Source organism: Hippocampus comes, unplaced genomic scaffold (genome assembly GCF_001891065.2).
Source record: "Hippocampus comes isolate QL1 unplaced genomic scaffold, H_comes_QL1_v1.1 scaffold177, whole genome shotgun sequence".
NCBI classification, from domain to species: Eukaryota; Metazoa; Chordata; class Actinopteri; order Syngnathiformes; family Syngnathidae; genus Hippocampus; species Hippocampus comes.
In genome coordinates this window covers 110,672-129,021 of record NW_017806158.1, presented here as the reverse complement: position 1 = coordinate 129,021, position 18,350 = coordinate 110,672, and the positions used below count along the sequence as shown (strand labels likewise).

Sequence of the window (18,350 nt, the reverse complement as noted above, 5' to 3'; positions counted from 1 at the left end):
ATTGCAAAGACATAATTTTGGTCATTCATCTTTGTCAGAGACATACAGTGAAAGGCAGAATAATTATACGCCCTTCTATTAGTTGGCAGAGGGTACACCACGTACAGCTCCAGAATTGTTTTTTTTTTTTTTGTCTCTCGGGGCGACAGGAGTGCTGGACCAATACATCGGGGGCTGACAAAATAATTTTGAAATATATTTAAGAATATCTGAAATGGCTTATTCACTGCCATTGACGGCTATAGACGTCAAAGATCCAGTTTCATGGGGCTGGAAGTGAATCTATTTAACTATATGGGGTATATATATGGGGGTATAATTTAACTGGGGCTACACAAATTTCGAATGGGGATATGCACCTTCTCGCCCCGATGCAGCGCTGTCTCTGTACAACAAAAATGTATCTATCTGCTATCAGATTTTTGTTAAATTAAACAGCCCCAATTAAACTACCGTAATTTCCGGACTATAAGCCGCGAATTTTGTCACACGCTTTCAACTCTGCGGCTTATTTCATGACGCGGCTTATATAAAGACTTTTCTAAAGGCCGCCTGTGTACCGTCTTTCTTTGTAAATATCTCATGCTACAATATGGGCACCTGCGGCTTATACACAGGTGCAACTTATGTGTGTACAAAATATTTATTTCCTTTAAAAATGTAGTGGTGCGTCTTATAATCGGGTGCGGTCTATAGTCCAGAAATTACGGTAAGTACATTTGTGAGCAGACTGACATCATCTCACATTTTGCATTTTTTTTTCTTCTTTTGGTTGGTGTGAGATTTATCTGATGTAAAATGGGTTGGGTACTGTGGCTCAACAAAGCTCGGGAAACCCTTTACAAAAAAAAAAAAAGACATTTACTGTTGTTTCAATAGTTAAATATTCTGTATGATATTTAGTCAGTATTACACAAGCAGGATTTAAATGGACCATCAAGATAAGCAAAGAGTTGATCTTCCAGGATGGTTGTCATCCAGTTTATGTTTGGCATGTTTTTTGAGAAGGTAGATGAATGAGGAAGAACGGCTGCTGCATAACTGCTTTTGTCTCGGTCCTCTGTGCGCCAACTCATAAAATATTGAGACCACCACCCATTTCTGCGTGGTTGATTTCTTCAGATGAGAAAGCTTGATGGACACACAGCCCTTTAAGATCGCAATGCTTCAGATAGATACAATACGACTACATTCATTTTTCAGTGCAATGCCAAGAAAATAGTGCGGGAACGGGTTGAGTGGGGAGGCGGGAAAGCTGAAAAGCACTCAGACAGTCGCACACAGGCCACTATTAAAAGAGAAAGAAAAACCTCGGCAAGAGGTCAAAGTATGCTCATCCTCATAGGTGTCTCACATAACCTAATTTTAACCCTTTCATGCACCAAAAATGATAACCTGTAACCTGACACCATGATAGGCCGTCCACTGTAGTAACTGCTGCCCCTGAAAGGGTTAATGCATTCGTCCCTTGTTCTCCCTAATTTGTTTTGTTCATCCAAAACTTTGACTGTTGCACCTCCAACTCTCCTTCATGGTCCTCTGACCCTGTTCCTCACTTTTAGACTTGCCCCACCTTTACGCAAGGATACAGGAGCAAAACTAAACATGTTTAAACCTAACAGGAGGTCAGACCAGCTTTCCATGACTCAACGGTCCTTGTGTATTCTCGAAGGCTCTGAGAGTTTCGTTCATTCAGTAAAAGTTCAATGTTGAACAAAATTTAAATATTCAATGAACTGGCAGCTCAAACAATGTCTACTTGTTGGCGGAGCAAAGGGCATCAGCTCTGTTTCAGTTCAGCTTCCGAAACAATTGAAGTGTGTCTGACCGACACTCCAATGAAGCATCGCACAGTGTCGTACAAAACAATAATAAAGATTTCATACAGAGCCAAAAGGCTGTGTGTTTTTGGTCAAATAGGGTGCAGAGGGCCCAAGGCGAGGTAAACTTTTAACGATCAATTCTTACTTACTGTATGAGTGTTTGTGCAAATGCCACATGTCAGCACTTATTGGATGGTGGGTCACTCTGAAGATCTGCATGTGCACTGTTGTTGATTTCCAAAGCAGTCCACCCATTGTGGAGCCGGTACAATTTCATTTGGAGCTCAAGGGCGCCAGACACACTTTGGTCAAGGAGAGTGCACACGGGCGTGTCATAAGGATGTGGGGGGAGGGGGGAGTGTGAGTGTTAATGTCGTGGAGCCCACGAACACACAGGCTGATGTGTCCTTGGTTGACAGGCGCACGAGTCAATGCACCCTGTGATGGTGCTGGTTTCGCGTGACAACATTAGCTTACAGAATATTTGATGAGAGTGTTTCAAATACGCGACAAAAATGTTGTAGAAATTATTATGATTCCTTTTATAGACACAGGACCGCCCTGGTATAACAGCACAAGGTCTTCAATTTTTTGTCAAAGTATAAATAAGCACTGTGCTTACTTTTTTATCTTCCCTGAATTGTGTGTGCTGCAAACCTTCACTCTGACCATGCCCATCAGTGCCTCCTTCCAAATCTCACAGGCAATTTATTTAGGTAAATGTCCAATCAATACAGCTCTCCCACTAACACACAACATAAATAGGCCCTTGCATTAGACGGACTGACGTGTTGGGGGCTTTTTGCTCAGCCTGTGTTTACCTCAACTAAAGCAAATTCATCAACAGTAAATGGTGTTTCATCTTATTTCATACTGCCCTGAATGTTTGACAGTGTTCCTCTCATGGTTCGATCACAATATCTCCACCCAGCCTCAATATATTTAAACGTTACAGCTTGGCTAGCTAGTGCGGACCTGAGCGGGTCAGACTTCTCTGTGGTGCTGAGCTGGCACCAGGGCATCAAGACATTAAGGGCTACCTCACTGCAGGAAACAAGCACTGAGCCATACTGACAGCTCGTGGCAGGCAATGCAGGTAATTACGGCAGATACCGCCTAGGGAGGGCAGAATGGGGGCTGTGGTCTGAAAAAGAGGAGGGGCGGTAGATCGGGTGGAGGACAGGGCAGGCTCATGATGACAGTGAGCAAGCATCCGCATCGACCCCCTCAACCCCCTTTCAGATGGCCCCAGACTCACAACCGCCACCCCCCTCCGCTTCTGCCCTAAGGCCTTACAGAATATCAAGTAAAGTGAAATGTGGTGAGCTGAGATGTACACATCACAGAACAGGGACTCCTCACTCCCAAATCATCGGCTCCCAATTTGCCCTCATGAATAATTGTTGAGCAGAGCGCTCGGTGCCATGCAGATGCGATGTAAAACCACTGATAGTCTCCTCTAATGTCAACTCTCCAGAGGGCGAGACGAGAGTCATCATCAAGTGGACTAGTTGATGCACGTGAATGCTCATCTGTACGAGCGGTAACGGGAGACGAGAGAGTTCCCACGTACTGGGGACTTTAATGAGTTTTATCACCAAGGTGGAAGGGGACAAATACTACAAATCAACTCAGGCAGAGGAGGGCAGAGAAATGAAATGACTCAAGATTGAAGAGGATAAACTGTGAAGGAGTAAATAAGATCATACCGATGCCATATGTAGAAAGGCGCAACCAGAGAGGACGCACGGGGGAAAAAACAATCCCATGAGCTATCCGTAACATGCCATTAATTCACCTGAGGAGAATCAGCATAAAACAGCCTTGTGTGACAGATATTTAATCTCATTCCAAATCACAGCAAAAATCATGATGACAATCACGTGATGGAGAAGCTCAATTCCATGAGTATCAAAGGACCAGCTCTTTAATTTTTTGGGCCAACCTTATTCTAAATCGGAGGTCAATCACTTTGTATGACTTTAGAGGTTCAACCGAATGGCTGTAGTTCTCTTACATTGAAATTCTTCTGGTTAGAGAGAAAAAGGGCGACTGAGGGATGGACGTGGATCGAAAAGTGGCTGAGATGGGGACATTAAACGCAGCAGGAAGGGATGAATTGAATGAGGAACGGCGTAAAAAACATCTTAACCCGTTCAGGGACAGCGGTCACAACAGCGGACAGCTTATCATGTTGTCATGTTACAGGGTGCATGAAAGGGTTCATGTTGGAGCACTGCATCGACCCGATGAAATACATTCAACACCATACTGCAGTTCGCGACTTGGCAGCACTTTTTTTCCCCAGAAAGGGCTGCTAACTAAATCACGTTTTCATCAATCCCTCACCATCACGTTTTCGATAGCATTTCAAGGATGAAATAAACACCGTCAGCCAAATTGCAGCCTTCATCGGGAGGCCTGTCGAAATCTTCATTAAAAAGTGTGGGTTAACCCTTTAATGCATCCTGTAACCTGATAACACGGTAAGCTGTCCACTGTAGTGACCGCTGTCCCCAAAAGGGTTAACGCCAGCTTATAATACAAACACACACACTATAATGTTCATTCTCCTTGTCCGAGGTTATGAAGTAATACCCATCCATCCATCCATCCATTATCTGAACCGCTTTAACCTCACAACGGTTGCGGGGGGTGCTGGAGCCTATCCCAGCTGTTTTTGGGCGGGTAGGCGGGGACACACCCTGAAACGGTTGCCAGCCAAACGCAGGGCACACAGAAACGGACAATCATTCGCGCTCACACTCACACTCACACCAGGGACAATTTTGAGTGTTCAATCAGCCTGTCATGCATGTTTTTGGAATATGGGAGGAAACCGGAGTACCCGGAGAAAACCCACGCAGGCCCGGGGAGAACATACAAACTCCCCACAGGGAGGCCGGAGCTGGAATTGAACCCAGTATCTCTGCACTGTGAGGTCGACGCACTCACCACTGGACCACCGGGCCGCTATAAATGAACACTTGTGATTAAAAACAAAAACATTTTATCACATAAAATATCGAAATTTGGTTAACCTGTGTTGACACATTTCTTCAAGCCATGATAAGCAGTGGATTGTATCCCCAATGGCTACCTTGAGTTGTTCATTCGTCACATCCACTGGAGAAAACATGGCACGGTTTTCGTTGGGACAAATTTGGTATATTGCTAACAATACTTGAGGTTATTAGCTTGGGTTTTTGCCAATATTGCCCTTGTATTTCGAATGCCGTTCCACTCGACATGCATTGTTTAATGCTGTTCGGAAATTGCGATTCACGCAAGCGACACAAAGAGGTGGAATAAGATGGCAGCTGACAGTGGAGGGCAAATCAAAGTCCTGAGGTTAAATGGGATTGTGGGTCAGATGACTAGACACTCCTACCCCGCACATGCAGCAATCCTCTTGTGCTTCAGAAAAAATACGCCACGCACACATGCACTAGGTGGTTCTCCCTCCTCCCTCCCCCCTCCACGACAGTCCACCATTTGCCTCAACGGTGAGACCACTGCAACGTTAGGACATTTGAATCCCGACACATTTGAAAAGAATCGATTCTGACCGGTCAAAATGAAAACACCAAAAGAGCTTGATGATATACAACTAACAACATACATATAACAAGATGAATAATATGAAACATCACCGCACTTTTAAAATTACACACGTCTTAAAATTTGTGATTTGTAGTGTTGCAGATCGATGGTGGCCAAAGCATTTTAAACCAAATCAATTTGGGGGGGTGCTTTTACAACCAGCTGTCTCTGCGGCACTATTATAAATTACCCTGAAAGAAAAGCTGTCAATTGAGAATGAGAGTAACAGGCAAAGGCTTACAATATTGCAGTGGTCTGCATTAGCGCTACACTAAAGATGCACACAGAGCAGTGCAAAAACAGTTTTTTTTCCCATTCAGGTTGCCTCCGATTCCACCATCCCCTGTTCTTCCTCTGGCTGGTGTGTTTAAGACATCCTGTTCGAGGCTCAATAAACACAGGCAGGCAAAATACACATCAACATATTCAGAGCGCTTAGTGCCCTGGATTAATCAAATTATAATTTAATCATCTGATCAAACAGTAATTAGCATAATCACTTCTGGGCTCGGCCTGATAGAGCGGAGACTGAAGCGAAATGGCGCTGGGGGGCTGGCAACACTTAAATGAAACATTTGCCAGAATGTTTGAAAATGTAGCACGTTTTCCGGCCACAAAACCGAGCCAGATTGTGAATGCTAATCAGCATGATTTGGTGAATATTTCAGCATCAGCCACGGGGAAAGAAATTGCTATTTTCGTCTAGTATTTCTAATTGGTACAAAATTAAGAATATAGATGTATGTTAATATTAAAAAAAATGTGTTTTGGTGTTTAACGCATTCATGCACCCTGTAACCTGCTAACATGATAAGCTATCCACTGTAGTAATCGCTGTCCCTGAAAGGGTTAAATAGAAGACACCAATTGTATAATGGGCTATTAAACTTAGGAATTTAGTGTTATCCTATATATTGTAATAAAAATTTAACTTGCAATCATAAAATTTCACTTTTCGGGGCCGATACAAACAGTTCTCATAAGATTGTCATTATTAGCAAAACCTGAACAAATGTAACATCCGGATCCATTTTTGCAATCAGAATTGAAGAGATGACCAACTATGAAAGTGTAACAGTGATGATCATTCCAATTCGTTTCCAGGACATATATTTTGTGTTTTCGTATTGCCACTTTATCCTATTACTTTCATGATCCGCTTGCTATACATTTCACACATTTTCTCAGATAACTTATAATCAACAACGCAAGCATTTGAAAATCTTGTAATATCACCCAACAAACGCTATCTTGGCCAGCTTTCACCAGAGCCTTAAGTGCCTCCAAAAAAAATGTTGTGTCTGCATGGTGAACCAGAATGAATTGATATGAATCTGTAAGCATAACACAAGCTGACTCCATATGAGTCTTCTTCCCCCACTCTTCCTCCTCTTTCTGCCTCACTACACATCATCATCTCCTTTAAGCATTGCAGTTGGGGTTAAATGAAACCTTTAACAGTTCAATGTGCAGCCATTAGCATATGCTTGAGTCTACTCTCATCTCGACAGCCAAGTCAAAGCGTAAGCATGCACAGAGGAGAAACACAAAAACGCTGACATCCAATGGCAAACCAAGGTGTGATTTGCAAGTCCAGGAAGACAAATTGTCATGAATTGAAATCTTTTAAGTGGTTCCCATATATATCCAGTCAAGGAGGCCGAAATGTGGTGTGAAAAAAAAAACGAATGCCAAATGCCACACCATCATGCAGTCAGAACCTGGGAACACATATAATCAGTAAAGAAAGGGAATAATAATAATAAGAGGAATACAAAATAGGCCTTATACCTGTTGAAAATATGGAATCTTACATTTCTGAAGTACCGTATTGGCCCGAATATAAGACGGCCCTGATTATCAGACGACCCCCTCTTTTTCAAGACTCAAGTTTGAAAAAAGACTTTTTGAACACCAAATTAATTTTTATACAGAATATAATTACAGTACATCTGAAACAAATGATTATAACAATATATTTGAGAGAAAAAGCATGTTATTTTGCCTCATTCAAATCTAAAGTGCAATCACATTCGTAAATGAATGGCTTCTGGTTTTTGAAATGTAAATTACATCATAACTTCTCCTCAGCTGCCGGTTAACCTGGCCAATCTTCGACCCACTTTTTTCCAGATTGTCACTACGTTTCTCCATTTTCTGTTATCTCTTCTATTATTTTCTTCTCTTTTCCTTCATACCGCTATTTTTTATTTTTCTTCTTCGTGCTACCGCTATTTTTATTTTTATTCTTCGTGACAGGGGTTCACTTTGGCCTGGGGAGTCAAGTTCAGCATTTGCTTCAATGATATCTGGCGCCATCTAGCGTTGTGAATGGGTATAATGTCTAGACCCCAAATATAAGACGACCCCCACTTTTTCAGTCTTATTTCAATCCAAAAAACACTGTTTTATATTCGGGCCAATATGGTATTTGTTGCGAATCGGATGTACCGTAGTAGTAAATGACTTTGGTCACAAGAAAACCTTGTGCCGAAAGCCTTTCATTCACCCTGTAACCTGATAAGCTGTCCACTGTCGTAACCGCTGTCGCTGAGAGGGTTAATTGACATGTGCTGTGATATAAAACATATTGAGGTCGGTAGGGTGCTAACATGCTAATAGTCGCTTGATAGATGAGAATTTATACCTTTCCGTGAAGTTTAGTGCTATTTCTAACGATTAATCATGCAATGCTTACGTGCTAACCATTGGTAGGGTAATACAGTATATCCAGGTATCTTCAAATGGTCGACTGCAGTCTGGGTTCAGATCACATCAAGGTCTCACACGGACCCATGGTCAATTTGGTTATATAAAGGAAGTATGCGCGAGGTTATGCGACCATTTGTTTCTCAAATACGCTGCTGTCCCAGACCGCGTACGTAGCAATGAACAGTACAGTCCAACCACTTTTCAACGTACCCCGTTTACATTTTCACCTCTATAACGTTCACGTTTCAAAGTCCCGATTTCACGTAATTCATTTTCCATTTGCAGATTTTGCTAACAACGAACACCTTTGTAACAAATCATTATAACAACCAGATTTATCCCACAAAATAGTGAAAAGGCCTTCGTGACAACGAATCGTGAGAAGCTAACTGCCACCGCCACCTTGCTTATGAGCGAAATGTACAACACGGGATTCCCCTCCGTTGCTTCGCAACGCTACTGATCGACTTGTACATTGTTGTACTTCCAGAGGCACGGTGCGGCATGGTCCTGAGCACATGACCTGAAAAAAATGTCTGGTCCGCGGAAGCAAATCTCACTGTTTGTGAAGGCTGAAATTGTCTCTCACTTTCAAAAGGGAGTCTCCCAGATGAAACTCAGGCGTCAACAGATTGAAAGATGATCGTAAACGGCTTGGTGACACGGCACATCCTGACCCAGAGAAGGCACTTTTCATTTGCTGATTGAATGTTTTCAGAGATGAAGTAGGAATGCTGCAGTTTGTTTCATGTCTGAAAAAATCCTTTTTTTTCTTCATACTGTACACACATAATTGACATCTTTGTACTGTATTGACACCTTCACGCTTTTACGTGTATAAATGTACATAATGTATTATACATTGTAGTTGGAGGCCATTTTATCGGAAACAGATTACAACGATCTACTGTTATAATGAACAGATTCGTTATGTCCCCCGAGATACGTTGCAACGAGGTTCGACTGTATTACGGTAGCGCTTGTTGTGATCACATGACCAGAATAAACCAACCAAACCATTTGTTAACTGGATCAGCGAGATTGAATATGTGGCATGGCTTGTTCAAAAGTTCAGAAAGTTGAAAACACAGTTTTTGAAAGAATGAATGGACAGACCACAATGCTATTTTTCTCTTACAGACCTGGGCAAAGTATGGCTGTGGTTGATGACCACTGCTGGACATCATGCCTAACGGTGTGGTCGTAAATTTAAAAGACTAACTGGGCCGGGTGATAATGTCATGTACAGATTGGCTGTGTGACCACGTGCCATTTAAACTATCCTTGATGAGGGGGCTGTCATATGACAAGTGGCTGACTATTAATTGGCTGCATTGAAGGACTTGGCATTTTCTATTATTCAGTGAGAGACTTGTCAAGAAGAAGTGCTTCTCAGACCCTAACCATTGGGGATATTCATTCCATGTAACTTTAGTGAGCACGGGCAGACTTTGGTATGTGCGGAAATACTCTTTTTTTCCCCCCACATGTTAAATATTGACTGCTGGTGAGCAATGTAAAAATGTTCACTTATGATTCCTCCCTGAGAACTGACATAATGTAACATTGAAGTGAGTCGATGGGGAAGATCAAGAGCATTCCCTACCTTCAAACGGAATCAAATTTATAGTATAACTATCACGTGTCACGAGTGGACCCCGCCAATCACGTTTCAGGTCATGAAAATGTATTGAATAGTTAATTCTAGCATTAAAAAAAAAATCTCTGTCTCTCTGGTCTGTCAGGACAGTTTGAAAACACATTCGTTTCCCAATGGCCTACATTGTGTTGACTGGTCTGTTGACGTTAATGGGCAACTGAGGAGATGGCTTGTTGCTGTGACTGCGTCACCCCACCCTGACTCTATGTGAAGTGACAGAGCGCACCAAAAGACACCACGCCACACAGACCTCGTTTCCCACTGGCCCTAATGCGACCTCGACTACGTCACGTTGTTTTGTCTGATTGTAATTGGGTTAGTTAAAACAGTGCCACGATGCCACCTTTGTACTTGTCAAATTGTCAAGATTGGGCAGTCACCCTCACTTAATCCATTTTATGTTTGAATATAATGGTGAGTGTGATTCGAAGCCTGGATTAAATTTCTTGGCGACGTTACATTTGCTAGCATGCGTTTTATTGGTTCTGTTGGTTCATACCATCTGCAACTAATATGAACCACAACACAAGGATACCCTGTTGGTTTCTGTCATACTGCTATAGAAGTCAACCCAATTTTTCAAGCATTGTTGTCATAGCGTGGACTTTGGACTTATTGGTAGACAGGACAAGCACGAGACATTTAGCTTGTTAGCCAGTTAGTCTTCAATCACCGCTTGTTCTTAGCTGCCTCCCAGTGTTACTGTGGGAATCAAAATGACAGAGTCCATAAAGTGAACCACAATATGAAGGGGACTTATTATTTTATCGGATGCCTTGTTCAAATGGGAGGAATTCTTTTTTTTTTTTTTACTGTGTTAGACACTCTTTCAAATTTTAACTTAACATCACCAGCATCAGTTCAGCTCACTTTCGGCTATGATTGACACGGACGAAACACACCCAACGTGTTAAAAGATAACTCAAAGAAATGCATTTGTATCGCCTGAAATATGGAGGAATGATTGATCCGGTTGTCACAAACGCTTGTTGAAGAGTTAACCCTTTCAGGGGCAACGGTCACTACAGTGGACAACTTATCAATTTATCAGGTTAAAAGGGTACATGAAAAGGTTAAAGTGACCAAAAGCTGAAAATGCTTGTGGAAATAAAAATAGGAATAAATCTAAAGAGGCCCGATAAAAGAACAGTATTTTGTATTTACGAACTTTATCATCCTCGACTCTAACACAATGCCCATGTCATTCATCCATCACATTTAACATTCTCTGATATGCAAACTGCAGTTGCGTGTTTGTTGTCCGTAACCGTTGCTCAATGAGGCTTTTATGTCAGATTGCTTGGCGAAAACTTTGTTGATCAAACAAGTAGATTTTCTGCAGCAGCCCTGACTAGCCTGGACTGAACCGAAAAAGAGCGTCCTTGTGTATTTACACAGCTTATTAGCCCACCATTGAGCATATATTTTACCCCAAGGCTCAGTTGGCGAAAAACATTATGCCAAATACCCAATTTCATTCCTTCATAAATGGAAAACAGAGCTGATCTTTGATTTAACTCTTAATAGGCGCGGTTTCAAGAGCAGTTTAAAAGCTCAAGCACCATTAAATAGAACTCCCTGGCATTTTTTTTTTTTTTTTTTACTCTCAGCGATGGTGAATGTTTCATCACTCGCAAATGTGGCCTCAAATAGGCAGTTCAGAGCAAAATGGAGTTCGCACAGTAGGCGATATTCATAAATGACCACTTCAGAGCTGCGATGCAAATCGGTGGGTTGAAACTCCAATATTTCAAATATGTTTCCCACAAACAGGCAATGCAAATTTCAGTCACTGATGTTTAGAATCTTTATATTTATTCCTCATTAGTCACAAGGAACCAAATATTGAAGCAATGCGTCCGGTGTTTATCTTAAAATTGTAAAAAAAATTAAATACCTTGTCCATATTAGGAAAATGAAACATATGAAGGAAGCATTCTGAGGGCCAACTGAATACAATGTAGTGTTAGGGGAGCCCAAAAGCTCCACTGCAGTGGACTCATTAAAGCAGGTCTCCATAGAGACAACCTCAGCATCCTGCACGAGAGCACTGCTTTAAAAGCCTTTATTTCCTCCTCGTCCAAAATGAAAGACAGAGGACGTTTCCAAATCAGCATGATTGAGATTAGTCCCAATGGAAGCTATTCAGACCGATGTTTGTCTTTTCATTCCTTTTATATATGCAACGGAGAGGAAAAGGTGCTAATGTCTTGTAAGAACAACTACTGCCCTTTTATTCAGGCTACACTCAGATAATAAAGGTAAACTGGGGGGGGGGGGGCAAAGAAACTAATTCCACTTTATACACTTACAAATTATATTTTAATCACTAAATAAGAGCGAGAGGTTGCTGCCAAATGAATTGAGTTTGTCGATACGAATGTCGCAGCATCCTGTGCATGCGGCGCCCATCACCAAGTGCTGCTGCTGCTGCCATTCAAAGTTTCCATGTAGATGTCTCTAGCAGCAGCCATTTTGCAACGCTCATGCCTAAACTAAAGACTGGGAGGGAAAAAAAAAAAAAAAGCCAATCGCAAGCAAAGCAGTGTACATCACGCTCATAGCAAACAGATTTTAGCATAGTCCACGTGTCAGATTGAAAATGATCGTCGGTGTCGTGACCATATCTGCTCGCTTGCAGTCGAAATTGAATCTATGTTACACCACAGCCGTTGCATTTCCTCCCTTCTCCCCGAAGAATAACAACCGCCGACAATTTTGCTTTCAGCGTGGACACAAAATGGTTTTCCTAGAACATGCTTCACGCGGCGCCCTTCATTTCTAATCCGCACTTTTCCTAAAACACCTCCCGGTGCCCCAATTTTCTTTCAAAGACAATTTCTGCCCAACTCCAACATGCTCTCGTTGCATTCCCTACCCTAAAGCCCCTTGTCCTCCTCGTCGCCCCCCTTCTTCACACACCCTTCGTGGATTCGCCATTAAATAAAATCCTTCGCCCTCCGCCAGTGAAAAACAGAGCGACTCGTTCTCAATTCCATATGAATGAAAGGATTCACTTTTGAGAGATTCAATTTCATTTTTACACAATGTGGACTTTGACAGGGGTGATAAGGGCTTGTCTTTTTTTTTTTTTTCCAATCCCAAATGCCTCCATGGCTGTGCTCTAATATGGCGGGTGCAATGGAAGCGGAGAAAAAAAAACCCTAGCTATCCTATAATCCTTTTTCTCGAAGACATCCGAACAAAAAGGCCACAACATGTGCATGATGATGAATTTCATTGACAAAATGATTAGCATCATTCATAACAGGTGCATGAAGTACATTTTAAAATTCCTTACATTTTAGAATTTCTAACTGGTCAACTCAACGCATAGCTATTTTGCAATAGTTTCCATTTTAAATGAATGAGTAATTTTTCATTTCTTTTACATGTTAGCTTTCAAAGTCATCAGACAAAATGGTTCTACAGATGCAATAATTGCTCATAAAAATCAATTGTGTGTTTTCACATGCAATGCTGTGTAAGTTAATGCTTGTTTTGGTTTCTGTTTAAAAAAAAACAGACTGAGGCCTAGCGCCGTTTGATTACAAAAAGACAAATGATCAGTTTTCATACTGAGACAGAGAAGGTAAATAATAAAGAGATATTTTTCTAAGGGCTAAAATGTACTCAAATGCCATGGGGAGGGGTGGTAAATCAATATTAACACATTAATATGTCGATCCTATGTTGCAATGTATGCTGCACCCATTGTTGCACATATAAAAGCCCCTACTTTCTTGCCTGATACCTTTCTCAATCAATTTGATTAAAGGATGTGAAAAGGTTGCAAATACATCAAAGGTAAACGTTGTTGCACTTGAAGGTTAATGTAGATGAACCCTCTTTAAACGGCCCAGTGCCTGAGACTGAACATAGCAACAGCCTCCCCCCAAAATGAAGATAAAAGACTATCTGGAAATGCCTTGAAAGCAAGTGGACTGATTGCTCTACCTGTACATGTGTTAGCCTGAACTTAAATCCGAAGCGTGCAAAAAATATATATATCTCACACTTACCATTCAAGATGCACTGGGAAAAGATAAGAGCCAATATCCACATGCCCCGATCCTTTCAATATCCAAGCTTAGGCTTTTTTTTCTTCTTCTTTCCTCGCACTCCTTCTCCTTAAATGTCTTTTATTTCTTCAACAAGTCATTTGTAATGAATGAAGGGGGCACGCGTGCATTTCTTCTTGACTCCGAATCTTGTGCTGACTCTCGCACCCAATCCGGGGATGAAGAGGAGGAGGTTTGGAGCCTCTTCCTGCAGCTGATTGTCTTGTGGTGCAGCGGGAGGCAGCCTAGTATCTGATCCACAAGTATTGCGTTTGGAGTGCGAGCGGAGGTGGAACCGCGCGGGGCCTCAGCAGCGCAGCCGTACCTCCGTCTCGGACCTCTGCCTGGCGTAGAACATGTGAGGGAGCCCGCCTCCGTGCGCTCCGGCCCAGGTGAGAGGTTCCGCCGCGGCTGGTGACTCTGACGCTGAAGGCGCATAGAAGAAAGTGGCTGCGCGCACACCCGGGCTCCACAATCCAACGACCCCCAAAATTAAAAAAAAGAAAGAAAGAAAGAAAGAAAACAACACCAAAGGCAAAAAAAAAAAAAAAAAAAAAAAAAAACAACACCAAAGGCAAAAAAAAAAAAAAAAAAAAAAAAAAACAACACCAAAGGCAAAAAAAAAAAAAAAAAAAAAAAAAAACAACACCAAAGGCAAAAAAAAAAAAAAAAAAAAAAAAAAACAACACCAAAGGCAAAAAAAAAAAAAAAAAAAAAAAAAAACAACACCAAAGGCAAAAAAAAAAAAAAAAATCAACAAGTAAGCACAAACGTACAAATCTGAATGAAAGAGGAAAATGCGTCTCCGCGAGAGGATTGGGGCCAATTTGCGTAAAAGTGCGCGCGCCGATGATTGTTAGCTGCGTCGGGAACTCATGCTCTCTTCGCCACCTCTCTCCATCCGGCGAGCAACAAGCACACGCATCTTTCCTCCACAGAAACCCGCACACACAAACTGCGCACACTGGTCCCTGCGCCTACTCCAACCTGCCCTGCCTTGCACAAGTGTGGGATAAACCCTCTCCTTTCCTTTCCGCAGAGGCGTCCTCCCTCTCCCATTGCCTTAAAGGTGCACGCTGAGAGTGGGTGGGTGGAGGGAGTACAAGCTGAGCCTCAGAGGGAGCCTTGAAACTCCATCTTTGTCTTTTGCTTTAACGCTGATGAAGGTGGCCCGTGAATATAGAATAAAAGGGCATTAGCGTGGGAGATTTAGCTCTTTGCAGGACACTCTTTGTTGGTTTTGCGGTTGGGTAGCAGGCTAGAGAGAATGATGATTCTGTGGAGGGAGGGGGGTGGGGGCAGTGAGAGGTGGAGAGAGGGAGAGGCCAGGCTTCACCTGACTGGTTTAGACGTTAGGTGGAGGCGACGTGATAATTTGCCTTAATTGGCAGAGATCAAATCCTGTCTTTAAATGTGATTTCTGCAGAAATAACGAGTTCACCATGCAGGATTGATGTACCCCACCATCCCCCGCCCCTACGGGCACAACGCCATTCATTAATTGACCTTGACAAATATAAGCAGAAAAACAGCACATGCACTTCAGCACCAGGTGGCATCAACATTACCCCCTGCAGGGTTTGAAAGCTTCATGTTGTCAGGCTCAAGCTGATTTTTTTTTTCTGTGTTTTCCAAACAGTCAAGTTTTCGGAAAACTCTAATCAGGGTCCACACGTTCATAAAACTTGGGAAATGCTCAGAAATGTTGTGTTTTAACAACGGGAGTAGTACTTAATTTATTTTATTTTATTTATTTTTAATTATCACACCAGGTCTTTACTTAAAAAAATGTGACACTGTTATTTAATCACAATTTTGACTCGTTTTAGGATCATGCAAATAAAATGACTTGCACAAAAATGTAAGGTCAGATTATTTTAAATTTTTATTAACAGTAGAAATTGTCACAATACTGCAGTGTTGTACTGTATTTAAACCGTGTGTTGAATTAATTCAATTTTATTTTTTGTCTTGTGGTGGCACACAATAGAATCATCTGGATTTCAACACATTTTTAAGGAGAAGGACAGTCTTGTTAGAAAATGTAGAATCGTGATTATTTTATTTCTTCCAAATACTTCAGGGGGAAAAATTGAGTAAATTCAAGACACCATTTTTTTCATTGGACGTCGGCTGATTTAATTGTTTGCATTGGCAGACAACTGTGATGTTTTTCAACAAACTTTGAGGACATTTAGCAGAATGAAGTGATCTTTTCCAAAATGCAAGATTCCATTAAGAATAACTCGTACTGGAATTTCAAATAGAAGCATTGTGTTTCAACATTAACTGTCAAATGACAGTTTACAAGAATTCAACAATCAATGCTCAGCCTTTGTTTTTCTATCAAAGTGTATAATGTATGGATTATACATTCTATTTGATATGATTTTGTAGGGCCTGTTAAAATGGTAACAAATGCAATGCCACCTACTGCCATGAGGCTGAATTTCTCATGGCCCATTTATCTTCAAATACTCTCACGGGCTAAGCAGTCTTTAAGCTTGCACCCGAATGCAGAGCCTGTCTCTCAGACTTAACATCCACATCAAACCCGTACATGAACATGATCTGCACTAGAAATACAGGATCTGACTCTCGCTAACCTCACTCATTTACAAAGCTTGTGTTGGCAAAGTAAAAGCAAATGTTTATTAATTGCTCCAGTTAGGGCACATTGTTTGCACATCTTCCTTCTCGTCAGAAGATCTGAACTCCAACTTCTGTTGGAACATCTCTGTGTGGAATTTGCATGATCTCGCCCATGTTTGGTGAGTTCTGTTAATTCGACACTCTAAATTGCCTACAGATGTGAATGTGAGCCACTGGTGTTGCTGCAGTTGAATTATGAATCGCAGTTCCACAATGTGGCCACGTGGAAATTTATAGCCCATCAAATGCACAGAGACTTACATATATACACACACAAATGAATGAGCGTCAGATCTCATTCATTTGAATGGACACAACAAGATACGCACCTCTTGATCAAATTTTTACCACAAGCTTTACAATTTTATCCATTGGTACAGGACATATTAAACTGTAAATATGTGTTAAGTATTGGTGTAAAACAAAGTCGATGTGTACTCTATATACTGTATTTTTCTGACTTGGTGGTGGCCGGCTGTCTCTCGTTTGCTTAAAACTAGGAAATGGAGTTCCTTGTCACATCACTTAAAGAAATGTCAACATCTGTCGGCCAATCAGATAACAGTGATATCACAGCCTTCCTTGACCTACGTTCTAGAACAGGGGTTGGCAATTAGTTTGTCAAATGACAAATTGGAATGCTTGATGAAGGCCAAGACAAGATCAAAGCCAATTTTGTCTATTTTAGTTTTAATGTATTGACAAAGAGCATGTTGTTTTGTTCCAATCAATTGCTATCTCTGCGGTTGAGGTCACCAAAGGGGTGGATGAGATCGGCCCAGAATTCCTAAAGCCTCTGGATGCTGTGCGGGTGTCCTCGTTTACATAACCCTGCAACATTGCATGAACATCGGGAGACAGTGCCTCTGGATCTGCAGACCGAGGTGGCGGTTTCCTTTTTTTAAAAAGGAGGCGACTGAAGTGTGTGTGTCTATGAGGTACTTGAATCTCAGATTCAGGAGGAGCAGTATGGTTTTTGTCCTGGCCATGGAACAGTGGACCAACTTTCCACTCTCGGCAGGATACTTGAGGGTGCATGGGAGTTCGGACAACCAGTCATCATGTGCTTTGTGGACTTGGAGAAGGCATTCGAACATGTACCCCGGGGATTTTGATGTTGGGTGTTCCCTGAATATGGGTGTATCGAGTATGGGGAATTCGATCGCTGTTCGACCGCTGTCAGAGTTTGGCCAGCATTGTTAGTTAGTCGAATTCTTTTCCAACAAGGGTTGGACTCTGCGAAGGCTGCCCTGAGTCATCGATTCTGTTCATAACTTTTATGGACAGAATTTCTTGGCGTAGTTTGGTGGTTTCAATATTACATCAGTGCTTTTTGCAGGTGATGTGGTACTGTTAGCTTCTTCAAACTGCAATCTTCAACTGTCACCGGAGCGGTTCGCAGCCGAGTGTGAAGCGGTTGGAATGAAGATCAACACCTCCAATCTGAGACCATGGTCTTAAAAAGGGTAGAGTACCCTCCCCAGGTCTGGGATGAGATTCTGCCCCAAGTAGAAGAGTTCAAGTATCTTGGGTTCCTGTTCACGAGTGAGGGGATCTAGTCGTAGATCAACAGGCGATCAGTGCAGCGTCTACAGTGATGCTGCCTGTTGCCGAAAGTCAAAGCATTCGATTTATATTTCCACCTTCATCTATGGCTACGGTCTATGGGTCATGATCGAAAGAATCAGATCCGGGATACAAGCGGCCAAAATGAGTTTCTACCCCGGGGTGTCTGGGCTCTCCCTTCAAGATAAGATGAAAAGCTTGGCCATTTAGGAGGGACTCGGAGTCGAGCCGCTGCTCCTCCACATTGATAGAAACCAGATGAAGTGGCTCAGG

The 18,350-nt window shown here is 42.0% G+C and overlaps 1 protein-coding gene across 3 annotated transcripts in view; it reads right to left on the bottom strand.

The window, feature by feature from the left end:
- Positions 1-14,408, bottom strand: part of dscama (Down syndrome cell adhesion molecule a) — a 93,740-nt gene extending 79,332 nt beyond the window's left edge. For all 3 annotated transcript variants that reach the window (XM_019895306.1, XM_019895308.1, XM_019895307.1), the window contains exon 1: positions 13,821-14,408. In XM_019895306.1, the coding sequence (XP_019750865.1) occupies positions 13,821-13,863 (43 nt within the window). In that variant the 5' untranslated portion in view covers positions 13,864-14,408. The remainder of the gene's footprint in view (positions 1-13,820) is intronic.
- Between the last annotated feature and the right edge of the window lie 3,942 nt (positions 14,409-18,350).